This window comes from Emydura macquarii, unplaced genomic scaffold (genome assembly GCF_026122565.2).
Source record: "Emydura macquarii macquarii isolate MOO-44397 ecotype Brisbane River unplaced genomic scaffold, CSIRO-AGI_Emac_v2 contig_2473, whole genome shotgun sequence".
Lineage (NCBI taxonomy): Eukaryota > Metazoa > Chordata > Testudines > Chelidae > Emydura > Emydura macquarii.
Genome location: NW_027132610.1, coordinates 12143691 through 12170838, shown reverse-complemented (window position 1 = coordinate 12170838; position 27148 = coordinate 12143691). Strand labels below are relative to the sequence as shown.

General features: G+C 43.9%; 1 protein-coding gene across 1 annotated transcript in view; it reads left to right on the top strand.

Annotated features, from left to right (window-relative positions):
• Positions 1-27148, top strand: part of STARD13 (StAR related lipid transfer domain containing 13) — a 375055-nt gene that overhangs the window by 48208 nt on the left and 299699 nt on the right. Inside the window, exon 2 of the mRNA XM_067562980.1 lies at positions 20061-20207. Coding sequence (XP_067419081.1) covers positions 20061-20207 — 147 coding nt within the window. The remainder of the gene's footprint in view (positions 1-20060; positions 20208-27148) is intronic.

The window sequence follows — 27148 nt, the reverse complement described above, 5'->3', positions numbered from 1 at the left end:
TTTGTTGTAGTGATGCTGTGCTGATACCAAAGAGGTTTCGATAGTCTTCCAAATGCTTTGGCTGCTTACTGAATGCTGTTATGTTAAATCCTTGGAAAGTACTTGTATTCAGACAGACAGCAGCACAGAACACAGAGAGATGCAAAACATGATAAGTCTTTATTGAACTACACTAAAACCAGCCAGGACTGGCTGAGCTATCCCCTAATAGTCTAACTTTATTGCTATGGCAATAAGCTAAACTCTGTTGCTATGGCAACCTAGGCAATAAGGCAAGACACAAAATACAAAACATATTCCTCCTCCCTTAATGAAAATGCCCACTTAACAGAACAATAATTAAACTAGGGAATGAGGGTAGATTGCCTCATTTCCTGGCTAAACCCTGGGGATTACTCTGCCCTATAACATGGGTTTTCCCTAGCTAAAGATCCAGCTGTTGAGGAGGCCTTCTCCCTCTAGGTGTATTACGTTGGCCTTCTGGTGTTCTTGCACCAGAAGGTGTAATTGGTGCAGGTCTAACAATGGGCTCAGGACTCGTGGCTCAAACAGGTGAGGGTGTTGTATCTGCTCGAACAGGGGAAGGGGCTGTATCTTCTGCAGAGGTAGATGGAGAAGGGGAGTCATGAACGGGTGACTCTTGACTTGATGATATCTCACCTGTAATGGTGAGGTCAGGCAGTTCAACTGGAGATGTGTCCTTGGGACATGTATGACCTGGCAACAACTAATCTATATGCCACCGCCAGGTGAGATCATCTGCAGTCTGGACAGTGTAGAAAACAGGTCCTGTTTGGGCAATGACTGTAGCAGCTACCCATTTAGCTCCAGAAGCATAGTTCTGAGGTAGGACAGGCTGTCCGGGACTAAAGTTTCGGTCTTTTGCTCTGTGTGCCCGTCTGATGACTTGGTTTTGCTGTTGACTTTGCACAACTTGTCATGCTTTGGCAGATTTCAGCAGATCAAAGCAAGTGCACAGCTGTTGTCCCATCATTAGAAAGGCCGGGGACACTTTGGTCACAGCATGAGATGTGTTTCTGTAGGATAGTAAGAAGATTTCCAGATGCATTTGAATGGATGAAAGTCCCTTTGCAGATCTTAAAGCTTGTTTCATGGTCTGCACAAACCTTTCAGCTAATCCATTGGTGGATGGATGATACAGTGCTGAAGTAATGTGATGTATCCCATTTGCTTTCATAAAATTTTCAAACTCCTGAGAGATGAACTGCAGTCCATTGTCACTCACAAGTTGTTCTGGCAGACCGAAACAACTAAAGATTTCATGCCGTTTCTGGATAGTACTTTCAGCAATAGTGGACGGCATTACGGAGACTTCTGGCCATTTAGAGTGGGCGTCTACAACAACAGGAACATGCTTCCTTCAAATGGGCCAGCAAAAATCAACGTGAATACGCTGCCACGGGTTTTCAGGCCAGTCCCATGGGTGTAGGGGTGCCATCTGAGGTGCGTTTTTCACACTCTGACATGAAATACAAGCTCTTGCCTTCTCTTCAATGGCACTGTCCAGACCAGGCCACCAGAAGTAGCTTTGTGCATTTTCTTTCATGCACACTATTCCACAGTGACCTGAATGAAGCTGTTCTAACATCTGTGATCTCAGTAGTGGTGGAATAATGATGTGCATCCCCCACAACAAGCAATCAGAACGGATTGATAACTCCATCCTCCTGGACATGTAGGGAAGGTAGGGTGAGATCTCAGAGTCCCGTAGAGATGTTCCATGCATCATTAGATCCATAACTTGGACAGTATTGGGTCAACATGAGTTGCCTTCTTTACCTGAGTAGTAGTGGTGGGTGTGTTCTCTGCCTGTTCAAAGTAGAAGATTTCTTTCTGGCCAATATCTTGATGTTTAACTGGTAAAGGCAGCCTTGACAGACCATCTGCGGTGCAGTGCAGAGTGGATTGCCGATTGTGTGGAAAGCATCAATGCCCATCATTGCATACGACTAGCAGCCAGTGGTGGAATGCCTGTGCGTGGTCCAAAGATTGATGTTAGAGGTTGATGGTTGGTGAGAAGTGTGAATTTCCATCCAAACAGGTATTGGTGAAATTTCCTAATTCAATTCCCAGTGCTTCACATTCAATTTGGGCATAGTTAGTTTCTGTTTTGCTTAAGATGCGTGAGAAAAAAGCCCTGGGTCTCTCCTCTCCTGAACGCATAATGTGTGATATGACCACTCCAACTCCATAAGGGGAGGCATCACAGGCCAACTGTAGAGGTAAGGACAGATCAAAATGTGTCAGAACCTCTGAATTTAGCAGTGCACGTTTAGCCTTGTTAAATGCAACATCACAAGCTTCAGTCCACTTCCCGACCTTGTTCTGGTCAAGGAGTTCATGTAGTGGTTTTAGTAGTGTTACTAACTGGAATAAACTTTCCATAATAGTTCAATGGCCCTAAAAAAGAGCAAAATTGGCTTATCTTTTGAGGAGGTGCCTTGACTTTTGCAGGAGCCTTACGAAGGCCAATAGCATCTATGATATGTCCCAAATATTCAACAGAGGGCTGGAAGAATTCACATTTGTCTTTGTGGGCCGTGCTCCTAGGCCATACTCTTCCAGTCTTTGTAGGGCAGCCTCCAAATTGTTAAGGTGATCCTCCTCATTCTTGCCAGTGACCAGGATGTTGTCAAGATAGCACTGGACTCCTGGCAAGCCACTAGAGATCTGGTCCATAGCCCTCTGGAGCAAAGCTGGAGCAGACATTATTCCGAAGGGAAAGCAACAGTATCAGTATTGTCCTTTATGTGTCATGATAGTCAACAGCTCTTGGGACTTCTCATTGATGTGCATCTGTAAATACGCCTGACTCAGATCAATCTTGCTGAACTTTTGTCCATCAGCCAAGCCAGCAAAGAGGTCATCAATGCAGGGAAGAGGGTACTGCTCTGCACACAACACCAGGTTAACAGTGACCTTAATATCCCCACAAATCAGAATGGAGCCATCTTTCTTCAATACTGGAATGATTGGTGTTGCCCATTGGCTGTAGGTAACTGGTACTAGGACTCCATTTTTGACCAGGTGCTCCAGGTCCACTTTAACTTTTGGCCTGATGGGATATGGCACAGTTCTGGCTTTCAGACATTTTGGTTGGCTGTCAGGCTTAATGTTCAATTTCACAGTGATTCCCTTCATATTTCCCAATACAGCTGTCAGACCTGTTTCATCTTTAGCCATCCTGTGCACTTTTGCACAGTTCAGCTGGATCTTCCTAAGCCATGACCTTCCCACTAAGGCTGGGTAATTGCCTTCTGCCACAAAGAGTGGCAATTTAGCAGTCTGTCCATTGAGCTCCACCTTAACATCAGTAGTGCCCAACATGGGTACAGCTTCTCCAGTGTATGTCTTCAGAACAGTTTTTGTCAGCTTAAGCGAGAGATGTTTTAGCTTCTCCATATACACAGTGTCTGAGACCAGCGAAACTACTGCGCCAGTATCCAGTTCCATGCGTACAGGTTTACTTTCCAACATCAGGGTTACCCAGTATTAATGTGAGCCAACTGCCATGGACAAGACATGGAGTGGCACTTCTTCTGACTGGGTGTCACTTTGATCATCCTGAGTCTGCTCTGCTGCGTGCAGATTTTCCTTTTTGGTCCGCCAGAGAGCAGACTTCTTTTTCTCCGGTTTGCCTGTTCTGTTTGACTCTTCTTTCCTTTGTTTGCAGGCACACTCAGTGTGTCCTTTTTTCCCCACATTGTCAACGCACTAGGTCTTTACACCAGCATTCTGATGCATGGTGACCCAGTTTTCCACAGCGCTAACATTCCTGGCTTCCCACTGTCTTGTGGGTAGGTTCTTGTAACACCTTATGCACTCCGGTCGATACACTGAGCTGTTGGGCTTCCTTTGCGGCCAGCAAAGTTTATAGAGATTGCAAAGAAATAGAGATTGCAGTTTCAGTGGCCTTCTGCCAAGTGAGCTGGGCCTGTGTCAATAGGCTTATATTGCTTTATTGTGCAGACCACACACTAACCTATCACGTAGGGTGTCATTTAACACAGCATTAAATTCACAGTGCTCAGCAAGCTTCTTCAGAGCTGCTACAAATTGCACAATTGTTTCACCTTCTTCTTGATTCCTTTTTTGGAACCTAAATCTCTCTGCAATTACCAGCGGTTTTGGAGAAAAATGTTCCTCCAGGATTTTCACAATGTCACTGTAAGATTTTGTCTCTGGCTTATCAGGGTGCACTAAGCTATGAAATGAAGTATAGGTTTTAACTCCTACAACACAAGTAAATGGGCACCTTCTTTGCATCTGTAATTTCATTTGCAATAACAAAAAGCTGAAAACGCTCAGTATATGAGTTCCATTCCTCTAGAGTCTCATCAAAAGGCCCCAGGGGCCCTGTAAGCATAGCCATTGCTGCCCCTCTTTTTTTTTTTTTCTTTCTCTTGTCTTTTATTCATGTGTGTTGGGGTTGTTCACATACAATTGCTGGTGATTTCCATTCACTAGCACTGCTTTTGTTTCTTCCCCGTTCCCAGTCTGTCTGCTTCACTTCGGTCAGAACAAAGCAGAGCCTGTTTTAGTTTCAGTTTGAACCATCAGTGTAAACAGCCCAGCCCCCAAAACAGCAAAAAGGTTTTTTTCTTATATTGACTTTTACTTTTTTGCTGGTGCAACACAGGTTGATCCCATCCTGCATTGCCATTTTTGTTATATTAAATACTTGGGAAGTACTTGTATTGAGAGAGAAATCAGCACGGAAAACAGAGAGATGCAAACACATGATAAGTCTTTATTGAACTACACTAAAACCAGCCAGCACTGGCTGAGCTATCCCCTAATAGTCTAATTCTATTGCTATAGCAACAAGCGAAGCTCTGTTGCTACGGCAACCTAGGCAATAAGGCAAGACCCAAAATACACAACAAATGCGATATGCATCTTCTGCATCAAGGGTGTTATCGCTAGCAACTATGCTTCCTAGATATATAAAGGTGTTGATATATTTAAGGGTTTCCCCATTGGCAAAAACTTCAGGAACAGCATTGCTGCCTACATTTTGTCTGTTGGATGGTTGGTAAAAAAAAGTTTCATTTTACTGGTATTTATCTTTAATCCAAACTGTTTTGCTGCTGACACAAAGCGAGTGGTTATCTCTTGGTTGTCTCTTAGTGAAGGAGCAAGTAGTGCTGAATCATCTGCAAAGAGAAGTTCTCTAATGCATTCCTCACCCATCGTGGAGCTGACACGTAATCTAACTAAGTTAAATAGCTTCCCGTCAATTCTAGTGCGTATATAGACTTCTAAACTGAGGTTTTCTGATGTAATCAGAACGCTAGCTAAGAACATAGTAAAAAGTGTGGGAGCAAGGACACAGCCTTGTCTCACACCATGGCATATGTCAGTAACGTTTCCTGCCACAGAGACGCTTGTATTCTTGAAATTCTTGTATTATTTGAACAAATTGTTCTGGACAGCCATATAGTTTAAGCAGCCTACATAGGATTTCTCTATCCACTGTTTCAAAGGCCTTGGAAAAATCGACAAATACTACAAAGACTGTAGTTATGCATTACACTTTAAAACAATTAGGCTTATTGAAATCGTCTGAACTGAAGAACATGAGACATCATCAAAATCTAGAATTGTGTAACCTTCCCATAACCCTTATGTATGTATGGCTCAAATTTCAAGGCTTTCTAATTCCAGTATGTAATGAGGTCTGGCTGCAAGGTTAACCCTGACCTCTGCATATTCTGTAAGAACTTGTTCATTTCTGCCACATTCCTGCAGTTTAGTTTAGATTTGCTGGCAGCCATCATGCCTATTGCAACAATCTTCACAGGCAAAATATTGAAGCAAATGTGCCTTTTATCACAGATTTTTTTGCTGAATAAGATTACTGAAGAAGCCGCAAAACGGTGCAGAACCCTTTCTGTCCCAGAGGCACAAACAGACATACTGAATGTCTGGAATGTATTTACTTCTCATTCTGAGAAAAGAACAAATAGTTTTGTAGATTATGGGCAAAACCCTTGTGCCTTCATTTCTACCCATGCATTCTCACTGACCACAGTGGAGTTCCATGTATGCAAGTGAGCACAGAATGTAGTCTTACATGCTAATGTTTCTTAGATTAAATTTACTTGCTGTTCAAAAATATCAAAACCAGCATTGGTCACTATTGCGAGACAACAGGCTGTAAATACATTTGTTGGTTCATTATCCAATATGTCTCATTAAGTTTGATGCAGTTAGGTTAATTCTACATATGTAGTAACTAACTTTCTGAAGCATAATAATACATTGGTAGTCTTCTGCTCTCTGGTGATTAAGCAAAGTTTTTCAAGTGCTTGCACATGTCCATTCCAATGTAGGTGTGTGCCCGCCCCAAGCACAGCTACCAGAATTTTTCCCCTCAGTGGGATCTGTCGGGTCAGTTCTGGTGTCCCCTCATAGCTCTGGTATAAAGGGTCCTGCCAACCTATGTCCCCTCATATCCTGCTTACCACCCATGACAGTTGCTGGAACTACTTTGCAAGTCTCTCAGTGGACCTTTTCTCTTTTTATTGTATATAGTTACCTGTTACATAGCAATTAAATTTTCTGTGAGTAGATAGTCAGATTAACATTCTCTGTTTAGCAGAGTTAGTCTTTGCCCCAGTGCTGGGGCATGCCTCGGTCTCCGGGCTTTAAGCCTTGTTTCTCATCTCACAAGGCTATGCCTTTGAGAAATCCCCATTCCAGCTGCCTTAAGTGCCTGGGGGAAGCTCATGTTTGGGAGCGCTGTAAAATCTCTAAGGACTTCAGACCCTGCACCAAAAAGGATAGGGACTCTAGACTGAAATTCATCCTAATGGAGGCAGCAAAAAGACCTCCTTTGGAGCTGGGTCACTTGGACTCGGCACTGAGTACATCAGTGTAAAGAGCCCCTGTCGTGTTTGGGGCTGGCGGCCTTCCCTTGCAGTCAATCTCCGAGAGAGGCCACACCTCCTGGCATCTGCGCCCTGTGTAGAGTTCTAACAGAGTGGTAACAGTCTCCAGCCCTTAGTAGGGCGAGCAAACAGTTCAAGGCCCTGACCTTTAGGCAGGGTGGGCCAAGCAACTGGGGACAGTCTGTAGCCTTCTGTAGGGTGAGCACACAGTGAGCTCTCGGCCCTAAGGCAGCATGGGCCAGGCAGAAGGGAAGCAGTCTCTAGCCCTCAGCAGGGCAAGTAAATGGTCCAAAACCCTGGCCTTAGGCAGGATGAGGAAGGCAGCAGGGAACAGGCTCTGGCCCGTGAGCAATCATCCCTAGGTCGGGGTAAGAAGAGGGGAGGGGGATGCAGGCCCACTTGACTCCACTGTGTCCCAGCCCAGGGCTCTGGCAATGACGAGTTGTCCCGTCACTGGGTCAGCAGGGCTCCAGCCAAAATGCGCTGACTTGGCTACAGGCCATAATGCAGCTGGACGGGTATCTGGCTCCCCATGGCTCCTTCCTTCCCCCCTTTCTCGAGAGTACCTTGTCTCCTGAGTCGCTCCCCGTTTCCTCGGGATACTGTGCCCAAGGGAAGTTCCAAAATCCTTCAGCCTCATCACTCAACGGCAGGTCCAGGAACTCTTCGGAGCCATTCGCAGAGGGCAGCTCCTCTAGGTTGCAAGGTCCAGGAGGTCTCCTCTGGATCACAGCGGGCTGGCAGTTTGGGTAGCTCCTCCAGGTCGCAAGGTCCAAGGGTCTCCTCTGGCTCACTGGGCTCAGATAGCTCTGGCAGGTTCTCAGAGCCCCAGGCAGTTGGCAGCTCCGGCAGCCTCTTCTCAGGGTAACGGTCTGGTCCTGACCCAGCACCAAGGGAGAGATGTCGTTTTCCCTCGGCCACCTTCCCCTTACTGAGTGGGAAGGCCTGCATTTTATACTTCCTGCCCTGCCTTTCTGCTTCCGGTCAGGTGGGGTTGTACTTCCGGACTCCTTTCCCCAGAGGGGGTTTGGCTCTCACTCACTGTCAGTCTCCAAGGGAGGCCACACCTCCCAGCTACACCCTCCACCCTCAAGTTCAGATCCTGGTCTTTGGGGCTGGTCTGGTCCACTTCTCCAAGGTGCGACAGCGCATCTACATTTGCATGCTGCCGACTGGCCCGGTGCTGTATCGTAAAGGCAAAGGGTTGCAGCACCAGATACCAGCACATTAGGCGGGCATTGGTGTCCTTCATCTGGTACAGCCATTTTAGGGGCATGTGGTCAGTCACCATCACGAATGGGCTTCCGAGGAGGTAGTATCGAAGCACCTCCACCACCCACTTCACGGCCAGCACCTCCTTTTCGACCATGGAATATCTTTGCTCCCTCAGGAATAACTTCCGGCTGATGTATTACATGGGGTGTTCCTCCCCATTGATATCCTGGGATAAGACTGTACCCAGGCTCATGGTGGAAGCATCCATTTGGACAATGAAGCCCTGGTCGAAGTCCGGGCTGTACAATACAGGCTCCCGACAGAGTGCGTCTTTCAGGGCCTGAAACATCCTCTCACATGGAGGGGTCCATTGTATGCGCACTGGCTGGGTCTTGGTCAAAAGGTTCGTCAGGGGGGCCACGATGGTGGCAAAGTCAGGGATGAACCGCTGATAGTATTCCACCAGCTCCAGGAATTGCCTGACTTGTCACTTTGTGGCTAGGGTGGGTTGTTCATGGATAGCCTGTACCTTTCTAATGAGGGTCATACCACTCCTCGTCCCAGGGTATACCTGAGGTATGTGATTTCCTGCCAACCAATGTAGCACTCCTTAGGATTGGCCTGAAGGGCCCTCAGTACGGCTGCGATGTGGTTGAAGTGGTCCTTCCAGTGACGACTGTAGATGACCATGTTGTTCAGGTAAGCAGTCACATATTCCACATGGGGCTGCAGAAGTCGGTCCATCAGCCACTGGAAGGTTGCGAGGGCCCTGTGTAGACCGAAGGGCGTCCGGGTAAATTGATAGCCCTTTGGGGTGGCAAAGGCTGGCTTCTCCTTGGACCCGGGTTCCATGGGCATCTGCCAGTACCCCTTTGTTAAGTCGAGGGTCGAGATGTACTGGGCTTCCCCAAGGCGCTCGAGGAGCTCATCGACCCGGGACATGGGGTAGGCATCAAATATGGATATCAGGTTGACCCTCTGAAAATTGATGAAGAATCAGTGGGATCCCTCTGGCTTGGGGACCAAGACCACGGGGCTGCGGCACTCACTGGTTGAAGGCTCAATCACCCCAAGGTCCAGCATTTTTGGACCTCCTGGTCGATGGCCTCCCGCAAGTGCTATGGGGGGGCTCAGGTTGGCACACGAACCACCAGAGGTTAGTCTCGATCTGATGGTGGACTACGGTGGACTGACCTGGCATCACAGTGAAGGTCTTGGGAAAGGCCTCCAAAAGGTGCCGGGACTGCTTCAGTTGTCCCTCGGTGAGGGTGTCACCGAATAGGGGTTCCTGGAGATCAACTGAGTCCGGGAGTCATGGCCCTAGCTCCAGTTCTGGGGGGTAGGGTACGAGCATTAGGGCTTCCCATTCACACCAGGGTTTCAGTAGGTTTACATGGTATACCTGTCTGGGCTTCCAGTGATGGGGTTCGTGGATCTCATAAGTGACAGGGCCCATCTGTCGGGTGACTTCATATGGGCCTTGCCACCAGACCAGTAGTTTGGACTCCTCAGTGGGGAGAAGTACGATGACAGAACAAGGAGTCTCAAGTTGCAGTGGGGGAGGTCTAAGTTGTATATTAGGAAAAAGTTTTTCACTAAGAGCACTGAAATGGGTTACCTAGGAGGTGGTGGAACCTCCATCTTTAGAGGTTTTTAAGCTGCGGCTTGACAAAGCCCTCGCTGGGATGATTTAGCTGAGCTTAGTCCTGCTCTGAGCAGGGGGTTGGACAAGATGACCTTCTGTGGTCCTTTCCAACTCTAATATTCTATGATTCTATGACCCGGTCTCTCTGGTGCATGTTCCACGGTTGTATGTTCGGGCTTGGTTTTCTCTGGGCTTCTCGGAGATTCTCCTGGGTGAGCTCCCTGGCCTGGATCAACTGGTCCTGCAGGGTAAGGACGTACTGGAGGGCCCCAGGCAGTTGGCAGCTCCAGCAGCCTCTCCTCAGGGTAATGGTCTGGTCCAGACCTAGGCCCCGGCACCAAGGGAGAGATGTCCTTCTCCCTCGGGCGCCTTCCCCTTACTGAGTGGGAAGGCCTGCCTTTTATACTTCCTGCCTCGCCTTTCTGCTTCTGGTCAGGTGGGGTTGTGCTTCTGGGCTCCTCCCCCCAGAGCAGGTTTGGCTCTCCCTCACCATTAATCTCTGACGGGGGCCACACCTCCTGGCTACAATCAGCTGCAGTGAGGAGCGCTCTGGCTGTTATTTGGGACCCTTGGCACCATTCCTCATTGAGTACTGAGGACAGATGCTCTTTCTATCTCATGAGAAACTTGGAACCGTCAACCATCTCTGGTGCCAAAGAAAAGCGCTCTTATAGTTGTGAGAGAACCTTACACTGTCCACAATCCCTGGTGCTGAGAAAAACACAGAAGAAGACAGAAGATGCTTCCTGACCCTGAGTTTGTCAGGGTATAGAGAGACTAGTGGAGTGTGATCCACTTCGGGCCACTCTGAGGCTCCAGCGACCTGTGCGGCGCTGTTGACTTTGGCTCCAGAGAGGGTACCATTGAGTCCAATACTGATGGACTTGTCAATGAATGAGAGCCACCGGGATACCAGTGCTTTGGGGTATTTTCTGTGCCAAAGGCATTTGTGACAGCGTAAGACTTACTCTCACTGCTGGTGTCGGTATCCCTGGCTGTGGAGGAGCCAACAGCATCAGCACCGGCAGGAAGGACCTCCTTGGTGCCCAGGCCTTCCAGGGGGAAACCTGCTGTGACTGTGGTCTCAGGGGGCCACACTGAGATTGCTCAATCAGGGCAAACTGCGAAGAATGGTGCAGATGATCCCCAAAACTGATGGTTATTTCTAATAATTAGGTTCACCAATCCAGAAACAAAACAGCTTCTATAATGCCTTTCTGGTTATCCAGAAGTCAAAAATACAGTTCCCTCAAAGCAGTTCAGACCTGGGCTCCCATTCAGACAGCCAAGTCAAATATAATGAGGATTACTGGAAATCTTGTTCATCATGTATAAAGTTCTACCAGTCCCAAGAGATCAAACGCATTACCCATCAGGTCAAAAATATTTCAGATTTTACCCAAATACACTCTTATAGCCACTTCTTATTATCTAAACTAAGATTTTTTTAAAAAAAGAAAAGAGGGAGTATTAGTTAAAAGATCATTATACATACAGACATGAATAAAGTTCTTAAGTCAGTTTCATAGTAGAGATTGTGAGCTGCTGAGTTGCAAAAAGTTCTTTCAGAATCAGTTCCATAGGTTATAATTCAATAAGCAATCCATCTGTAGCACTTGTTCAAATTCTTCCATGAGAATTAGCAGGGTAATCCAGACTGGAGTTGGAGACCTTAATCTTGCGACTCAACCTTCCCCAATCAAGCTTAAACAGATCTGAGATAACAGGCTCAGGACCCTAGAGTTCTTTTATAGACCGCTGGCAGGTCATCAAGTCTCTTGACAGCAGGTATTCCTTGAATGAGTAATAGGAAATCATTTGTGGCTCTGAAGTAAAACCTCTTATTTCCTATACACACACTGGTAATTAGCTGCATTGATTAGCATAATTCATTCATAGGTAGTTTATCTCGGACTTCAAAGAGAAATAAAGACAATGATATTATTACACCCAAGTTTCATCTAAATGGTAATATTCCCTTTTGATCTCTGAATCAATAGAATATAGTGACAGACAGGAACTGTCTGGTTACATTGTTAACCTCTAACAAGATATAGATAAACAGACAAGTACATTCACTATCTTCTTCCAATCCTCTAACAATACAAATCTATATTTCAAAGCTCTAGTCTATCTAACATGGCTTTGTTAGCTATTTATAAGGAATGGCCCTAGTTACCATTTATATATTCTAATATGTTTCTAAAGGTTGAATTTGGGTCATGTAGCCTGCTAGTGGCTCAATCCTTTCTGGCTCAGTGTCACACCTGCCATGATGGCACAACTCCGAGCTCCTCCTTCCTGGCACCGATCGCCAGTACTGATAAGCACTGCTCCTTCCCAGTCTCCAGGCAGGACGTTTTCAAAGTCAGACTCAGAGGCAGAGCCATATGCCTCATGCAGAAGCCAGCACCATCACTCCAGTCATGAACCTGGACTAAGTCATCCCACCCATAGGGTGGCCCCTGGGGCAGTGGCAGATGCTAATACAATGGCCCTTCTGGAATTCCTAGGCTTTACCACCAATGCAGGAGCCCCTATCCAGACGGTCATACTCTCTGGCTTCTGAGGCCAGATCGCTGCCTTCAGTCCACTCAGAACCAGATCCAGGTTCCAGTACTAAGGCCGGCATCGAATACTAAGAGCTGGCTCTGTGAGACCCATCCAGTGTTGAGGGTGAAGAACAGTGCCCCCTACCAGTGCAGGCTTCGTCTTCTTTTTCTCTTGATGAGTCAGTGGCAGGAGTGGATATAGAACCATCTTAGGATGACTATAGGGCTCATCAACAGCGCCTTAAGAGAGTGGCTCAAAACCCAGGCATTCAGGTGGAGGTGGAGAGGGAATCCTCCCATGCCTTGGTGGGCATTCTAACATCAATGGGCCCATCAAGAGTGGCACTGCCCCTTAATGAGACCATTATGGACCCCATAAAGGCATTGTGGCAAACACCAGCATCCCTTTTACTGATGGCAAAGAAGACAGAAAATAAATACTTTTTTGTCAGAAAGGTCTATTTGTCAGGGGGCCTACAGCTCAGGATTGCAAACCAACAAGTGCTCCTGAGCAGGTACGATTTTAATTCCTGGGATTCCATGCTTAAATTTAAGGAGCTGTTACCCTGGGAGTTCGACAAGAGTTTGCACGTCTCATGGAGGAAAGTCTGTGAGGAAAGTCCTTACAAGCAGCCTTGGATTCAGCAGACTCGGCAGCTTGATTTATGGCCTCCGCGGTAGCAATGTGCAAAAGCTCATGGCTTCAATCCTCGGGCCTGCCACATGAGGTCCAACAGACTTTGCAGAACCTCCCTTTTCAGGGCATGTCGCTCTTCTCTGAGCAGACAGACTCCCGGCTGCACACCCTAAAAGACTGCAGGGCTACCTGAAGTCCCTAGGCCTTTATACACCAGCGCCTATGTGGAAGTATTATAAGCTTCAACTAGCCTCTTGATTTTTCCTGCCACCTGCCTGGCAGCACTCTCACAGGAAGAAGAGCAGGGGCTTTAGGAGAAGACCTCTTCCCCAATCTTTGTCTGCATCCATGCCTGCTCTTCCCTCCCCCTGACATTCTAGTGGCTTGAAGGGACTTGTCTTGGGGACAATGTAGCAGTATAGGACTTGGATCCAACTTTTCCCATATTTGTGGACAGTTTTATCCCATTTCTGTGAGGCTCTTTTATGACAGACTGCTGGGTGCTAAGCATGATAGCAGTGGGATACAGACTTCAATTATTTTCCTCCTTGCGTCCTCCTTCCCCGTTCCTCTTCAGGGACCCTTCTCATGAGCAACTTCTAGCCCAACAGGTGCAGTTACTCCTAAGGATTGGAGCTATGGAAGAGGTTCCACCAGAGTTAAAGGGCTGAGGGTTCTACTCCTGATATTTCCTAATCTTGAAAGCCAAAGGCCTCAGACGGATTCTGGAAAACTCAACAAATACATGAAAAAGCTGAAGTTTTGCATGGTCTCCTTGGCTTCCATCATCCCCTCCCTGGATCCAAGGAACTAGTACACCACCCTCAATTTGAAGGATGCTTACTTCCGTATTTTGATTTTTCAGGGACACAGAAGGTTCCTTAGATTTGTGGTGGATCATGTGAATTACCAATTCACAGTTCTCCAGTTTGGCCTATCAGCAGCCACTTGAGTGTTTACAAAATGCATGGCAGTCATCGAAGCCTTCCTGAGGAGGCAAGGGATTCAGGTTTACCCTCACCTCAACAGAGGTCTGAGGTCAGAGGTCAGAGGTCTGACCAGGGTCCAGGTGGAGTCCCATTATAAAGTTAATCCAGTCAACTTTTTCAGAACTTAGGTCTACTGATAAATGTGCAGAAGTCTACCATCTCCCAGGTTCAGAGGATAGAATTTATCGGGGAGATCGACTCTGTTCAAGCCAGAGCCTTCCTCCCAGAAGGGCAATTCCAGGTGAGAATGATGCTTATAGAAAGCCTCAGAGATCACTCCATCACAACAGCAAGAAACTGCTTAAAGCTCCTGAGCCACATGGCCTCATGCACCTATGTGGTGCAGCATGCGAGACTTCGATTGAGACCTGTCCAGTCGTGACTGGCATCTGCATACTTGCAAAGCCAACACTATTTAGACAGTCATCACAGTTCCTCCGTCTGGTGATTCCCTCAACTGGTGATTCCCTCAACTGGTGACTAGACCCACTGATGGTGTGTGTGAGAGTCCTGTTCTCAGGACCGCAACCATCAATATCTCTCGTTACTGAAGCTTCAGAGATGGGCTGGTGTGCCCACTTGGGTTCCCTTAGAGCTCAGGGCCTCTGGTCTCTGGAAGAGCTATCCCTTCACATCAACGTCAGGAAACTAAGGGCGGTTTGTTTGGCTTGCCAGGCATTCCAGCCCCACGTGGCTGGCAGGAACATGTCATTTCTCATGGACAACACAATGGTGATGTTTTATATCAACAGGCTGGGAGGAGTGCACATCGCTCTCCTGTGTCAGGACACACTTCGCTTGTGGGAATTTTGCATAGCCCAATTGATCCACCTCAAGGCCTCCTATCTGCCACGATCGCAGAACGACCTAGCGGATCACCTCAGCAGATCGTTCTCCTACCACCACGAGTGATCCCTTCACCCAGATGTCATGGAAATCATTTTCCAGAGGTGGGAAACTCCCCATATAGACTTGTTCAGACAAAGCACAACAGGAAGCGTCTCCAGTTCTGCTCCCTCCTGGTCACAGCCTCGGATCTCTTGCAGATGCCTTCCTCTGCCTTTGGATGGGCCATCTCTTCTGTGTTTCCTTCTATTTCTCTCATACACAAGGTCTTGCTGAGGATCGGAAGAGACAACGCGCAAGTCATCCTGATAGCCCCTGCCTAGCCCCGCCAGCTTTAGTTCGCCACACTCCTAGACCTCTCAGTGGAGACATGAATCCTTCTATTTCTGTATCCAGACCTATTTTCTCAGGACCACAGCATCCTGAGTCACACATATCTTGCATCCCTCCATCCAACAGCCTTGAAAGCTCCATGACTGAACCCCACAGAGCTGGCATGTTCAGAGCAGGTTCATGAAGTCCTCCTAGGAAGCAGGAAGCCGTCCACCAGAGCTACTTATCTGGCAAAATGGAAGAGGTTCTCTATCTGGTCTTCCCCAAAAGGTGTCTTGCCTATGCAGTCATCGCTACCATTCATTCTGGACTACTTGCTATACTTAAAACAACAGGGTCTAACCATGGCTCCTATTAGAGTCCACCTGGCCATGATCTCAGCCTTTCATCCCTTCTAGGTGAATGGCCAATCTGTGTTCTTGAATAACATCTCCAGCCAGTTTCTTAAGGGTCTTCAGAGGTTGTTACTCCCAGGTATGACACAGGATACCTCTGGGACCTCAACTTGGTCTTATCAAAATGGACAGAATTTGAGCTGTTGGCAAGTTGCTCACTGTTCTATCTGTCCTGGTAGGTGGCCTTCTTAATGGTCATTACTTCTGTCAGAAGAGTCTCAGAGAGCCATGCCCTCATGTCAGAGCCATTTTACATGGTATTCTTCGAGAACAAGGTCCCATTGCATTATCATCCAGCTTTCCTTCTGAAGGTGGTTTCACAGTTCCATAGCAACCAGGCTATGTTCCTACTGGTCTTCTATACAAAATCACATGCCAACAGGGAAGAGCAGAGGGTCTACTAGCTAGATGTACCTGCATACAGTTTCTCTGATGTTTTGGAAAACTACTCAACTGTTCATGGCCATTGCAGACAGGATGAAAGGTCTTCCCATCTCAGCCCAGAGAATTTCATCATGGATCACGTACTGCATCCACATATGTTACGACCTGGAAAAGGTTCCTGCTCCACCAGCCCTGACAATTTGTGCCACAAGAACACAAGAATCTTTGGCAGCATTTGTAGCGCAAGTTGCTATCCAGAAATTTTGTAGAGCAGCAACTTGGTTGTCAGTTCCCACTTTTTGTTTCACATTATGCCATTGCTCAGCAGGCTATAGATCATGCTGATTTTGGCTGAACGGTGTTGCAGTCAGCATGTCAGTAAACACCAAACTCTCTATCTCGACAACTGCTTGAGTCACCTACAATGGAATGGATATGCGCGACCACTTGAAAAAGAAAAAAATGGTTGCGAACCTTTCTGTAACTGTTGTTTTTCAATATGTGATGAACATGTCCATTCCAAAACCCACTCTCCTACCCCTCTTTGGAGTGGGTTGGAAAGAAGGAAGTGAGGGGGGTGCAGTTGGCGGGACTTTTTATACCAGCTCTATGAGTGTGCGGCTCCAGAAGGCACCACAACTGACCCAATGGATACCACTGAGGGAAAAATTTCTGACAGCTGTGCTTGTGGCAAGCATACAGCTAAATTGGAATGGACATGTGCAGCACATCTCAAAGAACTACAGTTACGGAAAGGTTAGTAACCGTTTTATCTTATTTTTACTAGCAAGCGATTACATATTTCATTGATTTTATATTTACCACATAGTAATACTTTTACTCCACATTTAGGGGTAAATCCAGTCCTCACTGTACAACCTGAGTGTTTCAGTTTGACGGAGAGATCCATAGAGCAAAGGAATCCACCCCCAAGGCCAGTGGGCCTGCTTTTGCCTACTGGTGGTGTAAACTTCATGCTGTAAGTGCTCACTCCACACGGCAGAAAGCCTGGAGGAACTGCATCGGAATGGATCCTCTGACTTCTCTCTTCTGTTCCTATGCTATGCCCAAACATACACTAATGTGAAGGGAGGGCCTAGGGAACTAGACTCCACACAACATAGGGAGTGTTCCTATATGCCCCCCTCCAAACCTCTACTCCAATTCCATTTCCAGTTGGCCCTCTGCATCCACAGATGTAGTCCCAGACCCACCTGAACCAATATTGTCCCAGTGAATGGGAGAGATTTTGAGAGTTTATGCAGGGGTGTGCACCCACCACCTCTGGGGTAGACAATGGAAAAGGCAAGTTGTTGGCTCTGCCATAGTATAGACCCACAAGTCCTTTTCCAATGTAGAGCAGGGGCACAAAGACCACTGAAGATACTCCAGCCCTAAAGCCTGAGTAGTAGCTATGGAATGGATTCACTGCTGTTTCAAAGCTTGTGAGGCAGATTCTGCCATTCCTGATGTATTCACAGAGATCCTAGGCACCCAACTCAATTATTCAGGCTAGGCAGTGGGGAGTGGATTTAGTCCTTTATGATTGCGTACAGTGTAACGAGTTCTGTTACAAGTCCTACCACAGAAGCTGTATGTACCGTTAATTTTTTGCAATTCAGCAGTAATTTGAGGCAGCCTGAGAAAATATATGGGCTATCAACACTCGTTCCAAATGCAGCTTTTGTGCCAAATTTCCAATTAGTGAATGCCATTTTATTAACTATACCCATTTAGTTTTATTCTATACAATAATGAAAACCCATTTTTCCCTCTTCCCTTTAATGTAATGGACATGAGTTAGAGTTTTATTGAACTAGAAAAGAACAAATGTTAATGGAGGAATCTAAAACAGCTTTAGTTTTTGGGAACTCTTTACAGCTTCTTTTTCTTAGCTCCTTGCCTAGAATTTTTGCCTCTCCTCTAATAAACTTTATATGAAGAATGCAATGGTTTGTCCTTGAAAGAACAAGAAAAAGTGTAAAAATGGATTTTGGAGCATTTGTGCATACTATATTAAGTAGATATTGACAATTGCCTCTATTAGTGCAAGAAGTAAATACTTATCAAGATAAAGGGAGGTTGATACTTTCCTCCCAGGACAATAAACCTTGTTTTCTGCAACATAAGTTATTATATTAGTTTTGTTACATACATTTACAATATCTTAATTGGAAATATCTGTAAATCTTGCTCACTTTCTCTTATGGACAGGAATCTCAGAAGTATAGCATTTTTTTTCTCTCTCACTAACTTTCCAAAGGAGAGATTAGAGACCCAGAAAAAACATTATTTTATTCTTAGGAGGTAATATTTTTTTCTGGACTTCTAATTTAATCTTTGTATGTTTGTCACCTGGATGGTAAATAGAGTCTTCATAGAACTCATTGAAGTCAAACACAATTTATTTATTTCTGTATGTAATCTAACTCATTAACATTGTCCCAGATCTGATTACCACTGATACCTGAGGAACAAAATTCTTATAAAACCTTTTTGTCAAGTAATATCTCAACAATGGTGAAGACTAAAAACTTCAGATTGGATTTTTCCATTAGATATTGGCAGACTACTAAATGTGTGGTTTGATTGCTTGTTTTGCTTGTTTGGAGCACTTTGAAGAAAGTATTCACCCATTCCTTAGTTTTGTAAAGACAAAAATATCAAGATGCAAAAATTAAGTAAAATACAAGACCTTTACTTTGATTTAGAAATCGACATTGTAGAAGTACCAAATATTGACACTGTATCTTGTATAAGACCGTCTCATTCAAACAGAATGTGGCATGACAGATCCTTTTTTTTTAGTGTCTCTTTCTGCGTAACATATATTGTGCTTGCCTCTAAAAACATGTATAAAACATTTTGTAAAACACAATAGACAGTAATATAGGAATATATTGAGTAATGTAATTGAGTAGACAGAAATTTGATCTTCACTACAGTGTAGGACTTTTGACAATATTCCTGGAAAAACATTCACTGTACTGAATTATAAAAATACTTAAACTCATATAGTTTTGAAAAATTAGGGACATTATGTCCGGTTTTCTGTTCTCTGAAACAAATACTAAATAAATACAAATAAAGCCAAAATTATCTCCCTAAGTAAGGAAGCACGGTTTTGTGGTTTAGACATAGGACTGGAAGTCTGAAGGTCTGGGGCATTATTCTCTTATTCCTGGGCAAATCAGGAGTAACTCCATTAGGGACAAAGTAGTTATAGTGGTGTAATACTGGTGTAAGATGAGAATTATTTTCCTGGATTCTATTTCTGCCTCTGCTGTATGAGTGTGAACAAGTTACTATCCTTTCTGTGTCCCAATTTCTAGCCCCTAAAAAGGAAACGATTCAGCAAGAGGATATATAAAATGGGAATAATAATACTTACCTAGCACACAGGGTTGTTGTGTGGATTAGATCTTTAATGTTTGTAAGGCACTTTAAGATCTTTGGAAAGACAGTGCTATTGTGCTGTAATGTTCGTATTAGTGTGCAGTGTGTAGATGTCCAAAGAAGATAATTTTAGCAGCTGTGCTTTGATGGATTAAAGACTCCCACATGGAAAGAAGCAATATAGATATCAGGTAGGAGGTTGCAAAAATAAAGGAAGAAAATGAACAGGAAGTAGAGAAGTGTTTTGACCAGACAGAATTTCAAATTGATGTATAGGAAAAAGCAAGATTTGATGATTGCCTAGATGTATAGTGGGAAGGAAAGTAAGGAGTGCAAGAAGACCCCTGTAGTTATGAGTCTAAGTGACAAACTAGGGGTTTGTCCACAAAATGGGGGTATTGTCCACGCTGATGGACAACGGTGGAAGTAAAAAGGGCTTTGGAATTAAGTAAGGAGATTGTTTTGGGGCATTCTTAACTTGAACGGCGATGGAACATCCCAAATGATGTGTCAGAGTGATGTTTGCATGTGCACAACTGGATGAAGTATGATTAGTCAGATATAGAGCATCTACGTGTGTGTCAACAGGATAGAAATGATAGTTGAAGCCTTCTAAGTAGATGAGGTCACCCCAGGATAAGAAGAGAGTTGATCATCCAGACTTTGGGCTTTTTAAGTGTAGTTTATAAACAAATTACAAATCATGAAGAGTTTTAATGTTTTCACACTTCACGTGTGTTTGGTTTTCTTTTAGACCCAACCTGAAAAAGGATCTAAGTGGTCAGACTCTATGTCATGTCTCATGAAGAAACTGGAACAATTGAATTTAGATATTGAAGAGGCTCTCAGTGCTGGTTCTTCTCCTTCCAGCACTCCTTCTACCAAAAGGCGCAAACAGCTGGTAAGAAAGCACACCCCATTTACAGAATGTGACAGATTTTTAAAACCTTGTAATTAGATTTTGGTCAACGAGGGGTGTTCAGAGCCAGATTAGATTTAGGCTATGTTTTGGATGTCAGGTTCAAGGATGATCCAGACTACAGCTCAAGTTCAATAACACTGAAAACTTATGAGCTGTTCTCAGGCTAATGTAGCCCAAACCCAAATTGACAGAAATCTCAGGCAATTCCTGTTCTTATGAGGTTTCTGCCTTCATGGGCTGGATTAATAACCCCAGTCCTCTCTGTAGAGGTGGATTCAGATCCAGATGTATCAATATGGACACACTTCCCTAATTAAGGGGTTTGAATCTGAGGTTCTGATTTGAGTCCTCCTACACTTATAATAATTTTTGTACAGATCTAACTGCAAAGGGGATATCTACCTTTGTTAGTGGTTGAAATAGTCTTTGGTTTTTATTTGACTTGAATAGTATTTTGTCAATATCTGTATGAATATTGTCATGGTCCGTGTCATTATGTGGTGCTGTTACACATAGTTTCCCAATTTTTTTCTTAGTGTGTGAGCAAATGTTCAATCCTGAGAAGACATGCTGTATTGTTGGTAGTTCTTAGTTAGGTTAGGCAAGGTTCTGTGTAGAGGCAGTTCATTGAAGAAGGAGCTGTGGAAGCAGTTGGAGAGTCTGGTCAGTTCTTGAGTCAGAGTTGGTCTGTGGGATCTGGGCAGTGGTGTTGGGCTGAGATGTCTGAAAGAATGGTTTGACTGCATGCTGTTTGTAACCATGCCTACTATTCTCTGCCTATGGCATATGATAATTTAGTCTCCATATGAGCAGTAAAATTTTAGTCTAATTTTGGTTGCTGAGTTTAGTGTTCAGGTGCTGGGTGGTATTAGTAGCCTGTGATATACAGGATATACAGGACTAGATGATTTTGTTGGTCCCTTCTGGCCTTAAACTCTGTAACCTCTGCTCCAGGACTGGTGTATGTGTAAATAAAATAACATTTCACTTTTCACTTATTTCTCTCCCACTGATAAACCAACCTGCAAAGCCCCAGACAGCTGATGCTATTTGGCAACCTTAGAGAAAAAGGGGTATCAATATAGATGTTCATGACCATACAACACCACTGGTAATGGTTGTGTTCTCATATGGGGAGGGGAAATGGAACACCTCACTCTTAACTCACTTCTTGAGGGAAGTTTGTGATGCAAGAGCTTTGGCACTGCCCCACACTTCTTATTCAGAAGGCAATGTACATTATTTTCTGATTCCACTTCTGATGAGAAGTGGCACAGGGGACACAACTTCTTTGATATATTTTATAGTCTTGTCTGTTGTTTTTGGTGTAAATTCCTCACTCAACAATTTCTGGTGCAAGAAGCTCAAATGATCTATATCAAAAAAATTCAAAATCTTCATAACTATTCTGCCTTATCATGTCAGCTGTTATAACAACAAACTGCCATGTGAAGATTTTTTTATTTTTGGGAGGGGATCTGGTTTTTATTAAGATAAACAGAAAGGAAATGAATTTAAAAACATTCAAATGACATGGGTTGGAGTGAATCCTATAAAGTAAGGAAATTTAAAGCAAATGCTCAAACTCTCCATTGTCCCTTAAGTATTTCGAAGATGCCCCAACAGTGGGTAATTTTGCATATTACATGTGTTGCAATAGGTAGACACCCCACATATATTAGGACTGAGCTTCAGTTTAGCTCTACATACATAAGCAGGCATATGGAAACTGCTTGCTTCTGAGGGTTCAAGTCAAACTCTAAGATTACATGAGCATACTATAGCTTTTTGTGACCTAATCATAAATTGGGGGTAAAAGTAATTGTTTTACAGTGAAACAACCCCCCCCCACTTGGATTATATAACTGATTGCGAGCATGAGAAGCACTACAGGGAGAGCATATTACAGTTATTCTGCACAATCAGAACGGCATCTTGGAAGCATAACATTAGTTACTAATTTTTTTAATTAAAGATAAAAAGAATAGTTGACAGTACAAGTTTTCTTATGTAAATAGTAAAAAGAGGATGGCAGATGTACAAACATAAGAGAATGCAGCAGAATCAAAGCAGTGTACAGTGGGTGTATATGTCTACACAGTGAGTTGGGGATGTGATTCTCAGCTTGAGCTGACATACTCGGGCTAGCTCTCCTCTAGCTAGCAAGCGAAAAATAGTGTAGCCACAGCAGTGTGAGTGGTGGGAGGGGCTAGCTGCCCTGAGTAAATGCCTAAGGTCTTAGATGGGTAGATACTCAGGGCAGCTAGCCCATCCCACAACTCACACTTACGCAGCTACATTCTATTTTTCGTTCACTAGCTAGATGAGAGCTAGCACAAATATATTTCCTTGAGCTGGGAATTACACCCCCAGCTCAAAGTACAGACATACCCTGTGTTACAGTAAGGAAACATGCTGTTATTTTAAGTTGTATATATATCATTTATCTTTAACTATTCATCCTATGTGGTCCCTGTTTCTTCAAAGAGATCTGTTAATTTAACATAGGAAGTAATTTGTTCCATATCCTTTAAATACTTTATTCTTATCATCTACATCTATGTTTTAATACTAAAAAGGTTCTATCCACTGTTATGATTTATACTAGTTGTGTAATCTTTTGCTCCTGTAATGGAAGCTGTGTGGCAGATTGATTATGGATACATCCTGTATTTCACTCTTATTTTGATTGTATAAATTCTGTGAGAGAGGCAAGCAGCTAGAATGATGCTAGAAAAGAAATCTTTTGAGAAAAGTAAATAAGTGCAGACAACATGGCATCTCAGAGCTGTGATGGTAGGGAAGGGGCCATTTTATGATGATGTATGGCAATGCAGTATAATACTCAGGAACTGAGAAAATAGGCATTTACCTTATCCAAGGAGACATCAAAGTGTGTGCTTGAATATAACTCAATTAGCAATAGAATCATTACAATTTGCCTTTGAGCAAAGCTAGTCAATGTGCCAGTTTACACTCCTACTACAGCAGCTAATTACAACACAATTGATTAGTTCTGTGAATGGCTTGAAGAGACATTCATTGATATACCAAGTAAACAAAGATATCCTTGTAATTGGGGACCTGAATGAGACAGTTGGAAGTGTGAGCTCTCAGGAAGAAATAATGGGAAACAGTGGTCTTGTTTACAAAATGAGAGAGGAAAGTGTTTAGTAGAATTCAGCTGCTCTAATCACTTGGTCATTACAAATACCATTTTCTCCCAACATTGTAGACATTTCCATACATGGAGGTCATCTGACAGCATAACAAAGAACCAAATCAACTATGTAATAATATAGAGACAAGGTGAGTGAGGTAATATCTTTTATTGGACCAACTTCTCTTGATGAAAGAGAGAAGCTTTCGAGCTATACAGAGCTCTTCTTCAGGTCTTGGAAAGGTACTCATAGGGCAGGTCTATACTTAAAATGCTGCATCAGTGCAGCTGCAACACTTAAGCGAAGACTCTCCTATGCCAATGGGAGAGCTTCTCCCACTGGCATAGTTAATCCACCTTCATGAGAGGCAGTAGCTATATTAATGGGAGAAGTTATCCCGCCGACATATCTCTGTCTGGGAATTAGGTCGGTATAACAATGTTGCTCAGGGCTGTGGATTTTTCACGTAGCGAGCTTTTCACAAAATGATCACTTCATATCTGACCTTTCAGTCCTCCCCCTCAAAGGAAATCTGAACAACCTGCAGGTCCACTGCATCTGGACTTGTCCAGAATCAACATACACTACCTGATTTATATCCAGAATGGGTTTGAAGCATTGTCATCAGTGAAAGAGAGCAACAACTTGAATCAACTTTGGAACAAAATGGAAACTATCATGCTCAAAAGCACACAATCCAAAATGTCAGTGTTGGCTGGTGAAAAAAATGATGCAGCGTGAAAGAGAATGGCTTGGACACTGAAAAATGGAGGGCAGTATTCAAAGAACTGACCAGATAGATCCAAAGGCAGACTAGACAAGACAAGAGTGAATACATAAGGGTGAAATGCACAGAACTTGTGAATTATAGAGAATATAATAATACAAAAGATATGTTCACAGTGGTCAGACTTTTTACCAAAAAGATTTCCTGCAATCAAACATAAAAGACCATGATGGCAGAGTCCTCACTGAAGGTGATGTAATCAAACACTGCTGGAGAGATTGGCACAGTAATCTGTATGCTTCATCAAGGCCACTTGCAATACAGCACGACAGAAAGGAGAGTATGCAACAGGAGCCATCAATCCTGCGAGAGGAAGTGGTGCACACTGTTTTGAAAATGAAGCCTGGGAAAACACCAGGGGTAGACAACGTACCAACAGAACTGTTAAAAGTGATTTGGTGACTGTCGTATTGATCTCAAATTGGAAAATTTGAAAGAAACTGGCCAGATGACTGGAAGAGGGAATCATTCTGCCCAAAGAAAGGAGACATACATGAGTATTGTAAAAGTCGTATTATCTCCCTGATATTTCAGGTGAGCACAGTATTGCTCTACATAGTCCAGGATCGTATGATGCTAATATTAGAAGCAGAAGTGCCATCACAGCAAGCTGGTTTCAGAGCGGGATGAGGCACATGTGATCAAATCACTAACATCTGTCACATCATCAAAAAATACAGGGAGTTTACTAAAAAGCATTCAATATGTCCGACATGATCATGTTAGGAGTGTCATGCTGTCTGGAGTGGCTCATGACCCTGAGTACCTATCCTCAGGGCAGACTGTCAAAAACAGAATAGATATCTCAAACTGGTGGCGTGTTCTATAATTAGATTTTACCAAGTCAGTAACAAGTGAACTCCTGGATCACTGCAACAGTCTTACCATGGAGTCACAGACAGTCCCCTTAGACTCTCAAGTCTATCTTGCCACCCAGACAAACTGGAGTTATTAATAAATGGTCACTTACACCAAAAATACCACACAATATTCAGGTTGCTTCCAGTCCCAAAATATCAGTCATTTACCCCAAGCAGTTGGTACCCTAGAGCTTACACCAAAGCAACACCTGTAGCCAATCCTGTAATAAATTATCTAAAGGTTTATTAACTAGGGAAAAGAAATGAGTTATTTCCTGGTTAAAGCAAGCAAACATATACACACAAATGAGTTATCATCTGAATTCTAAGAGTGAGAGTGTTGTAGTGAACCATCAGTTCAAAGCGTCTTTCAGGGCGGATCCAGGAGGTCACCCCGGGGAACTCTGGCTTCAGTTTGGTGGCTCTGGCCCTGTGAGAGTTCAAACACAAAAGAGATGGAAAGTTTTCCTGTGACTTTGTTATATTTCCTTCATTCAGTTTCTAAGTCCACAGGACAAGCTTCCTTGCACTTGTAGCATTTCCAAGGTGTGATAGGGCCATTAACCAATCCTTTGTGTTGTGATGTTCCTTGTGTGATTTTGATAGTCCTTCTGGATGGGCAGGAGGGGAAGGGAGGGGAGGGACGATTCCTTGGCCTGGGATCACAAGTTCACAGCGAACATTTTCAAAGTTATAAAGCAAAACACTCATTTTCTTATAGCATGGAATACTGACATTACAAGTGAGATTAATGCATGCAGCAACTTAAAAGCATTTCATGTAGCCTAAATACTAAGTACATTCTTATAAGAAGTACGTTCTTATAAGTCTCTACCATCAATAATGCAGGCAACAGCAAGTGATATTCCACTGAGCAAGGTGTGAGACAAGGGTGTTTTCTGTCCTCAAGCCTTTTCAACATGAATGCAGAATTTATTATGAGACAAGCCCTGGAAGTTTACGATAAATGGAAGGAGCTGGAATTTTCATTGTTGGACACATCTTAACCAACATCAGCTATGCCAATGATGTGATACTTTTTACTCCAATGGCTGATTCAGTGCAACAAAAGTTGGAGTGTGTAAAAACAGGCAAGGATTTTGGACTATCCCTGAATGAGGCAGAATGCATGTTGATATGATTAACAAAACCAAGAATCAAATGAATATCACAATTAAATGATCAAGTTGTAGAGGCAGTAAATAAGTTCAATTACCTGAAATCATATATATCCAACAAAAAGCCTGTTCCAAAGAAATTGGCAGAAGTCTAGGAATGGCTTGGCCTCCCTCACGAAGGATTGGAAAAACAATGGTATCTCGAAATGTACAAAGGTTTGATTGGTTAATATGTTCAATTGAAACTTATGCATATAGGTTGTGGGGAATTAATCGTGCTAACAAGAGAAAATTGAAGCCTTTGAGTTATGGTGCTGACAAAGACTTGCATATTTCCTGCACTGAAAAGAAGATGAATGCTTGTGTTAGAAATATTACTAGAGAGAAGCAGACCCTATTATCTGAAACCAACAGGTGCAAACTTACATTCTTTGGTCACATGAGGCATAGAGAGAGAAATAACCTTGAGAAAGATTTCATGAAAAGAATGGTGGTGGGTCATCATAGTAGGGGATGACTAGCGAGGAGATGGATAGATGGTGTGCAGCAGATCCCTGGAAGGTCAGCTGCTGAGAGCTTGAAGCTAGTGATAGACTGAGAAAGCTTCTGAAAATTCCACTAGATATTAAAAATATTCAGACATAAATAAATTGATTTTACTTATTGGGGCAAGTCCCAGGTACAAGATCTCAGCTGCAGGTGACTACACCATACATATAACAGCGTTATTGTTGGAGCTGCTAGTCTGTAGATTGTTCTTTTGAGGATGTGGGAAATTTTTAACAAATGACAGAACATTTATTTTGCACAGCGGATGCTGTCTCAGAAGTATAGCCATGATATAAGCATTTAGTCGAATCAGGCCACTGTTTTGTGAAGTGTCTTTATCTGTTAATTGAACCAACTCTGTGATCCTTTGTGATTCTCTAGGCCTTCCTTTCTCACAAATATATTTAATGAATAATACTCTGTTAGAGTATTTTGTGTGGGAGGA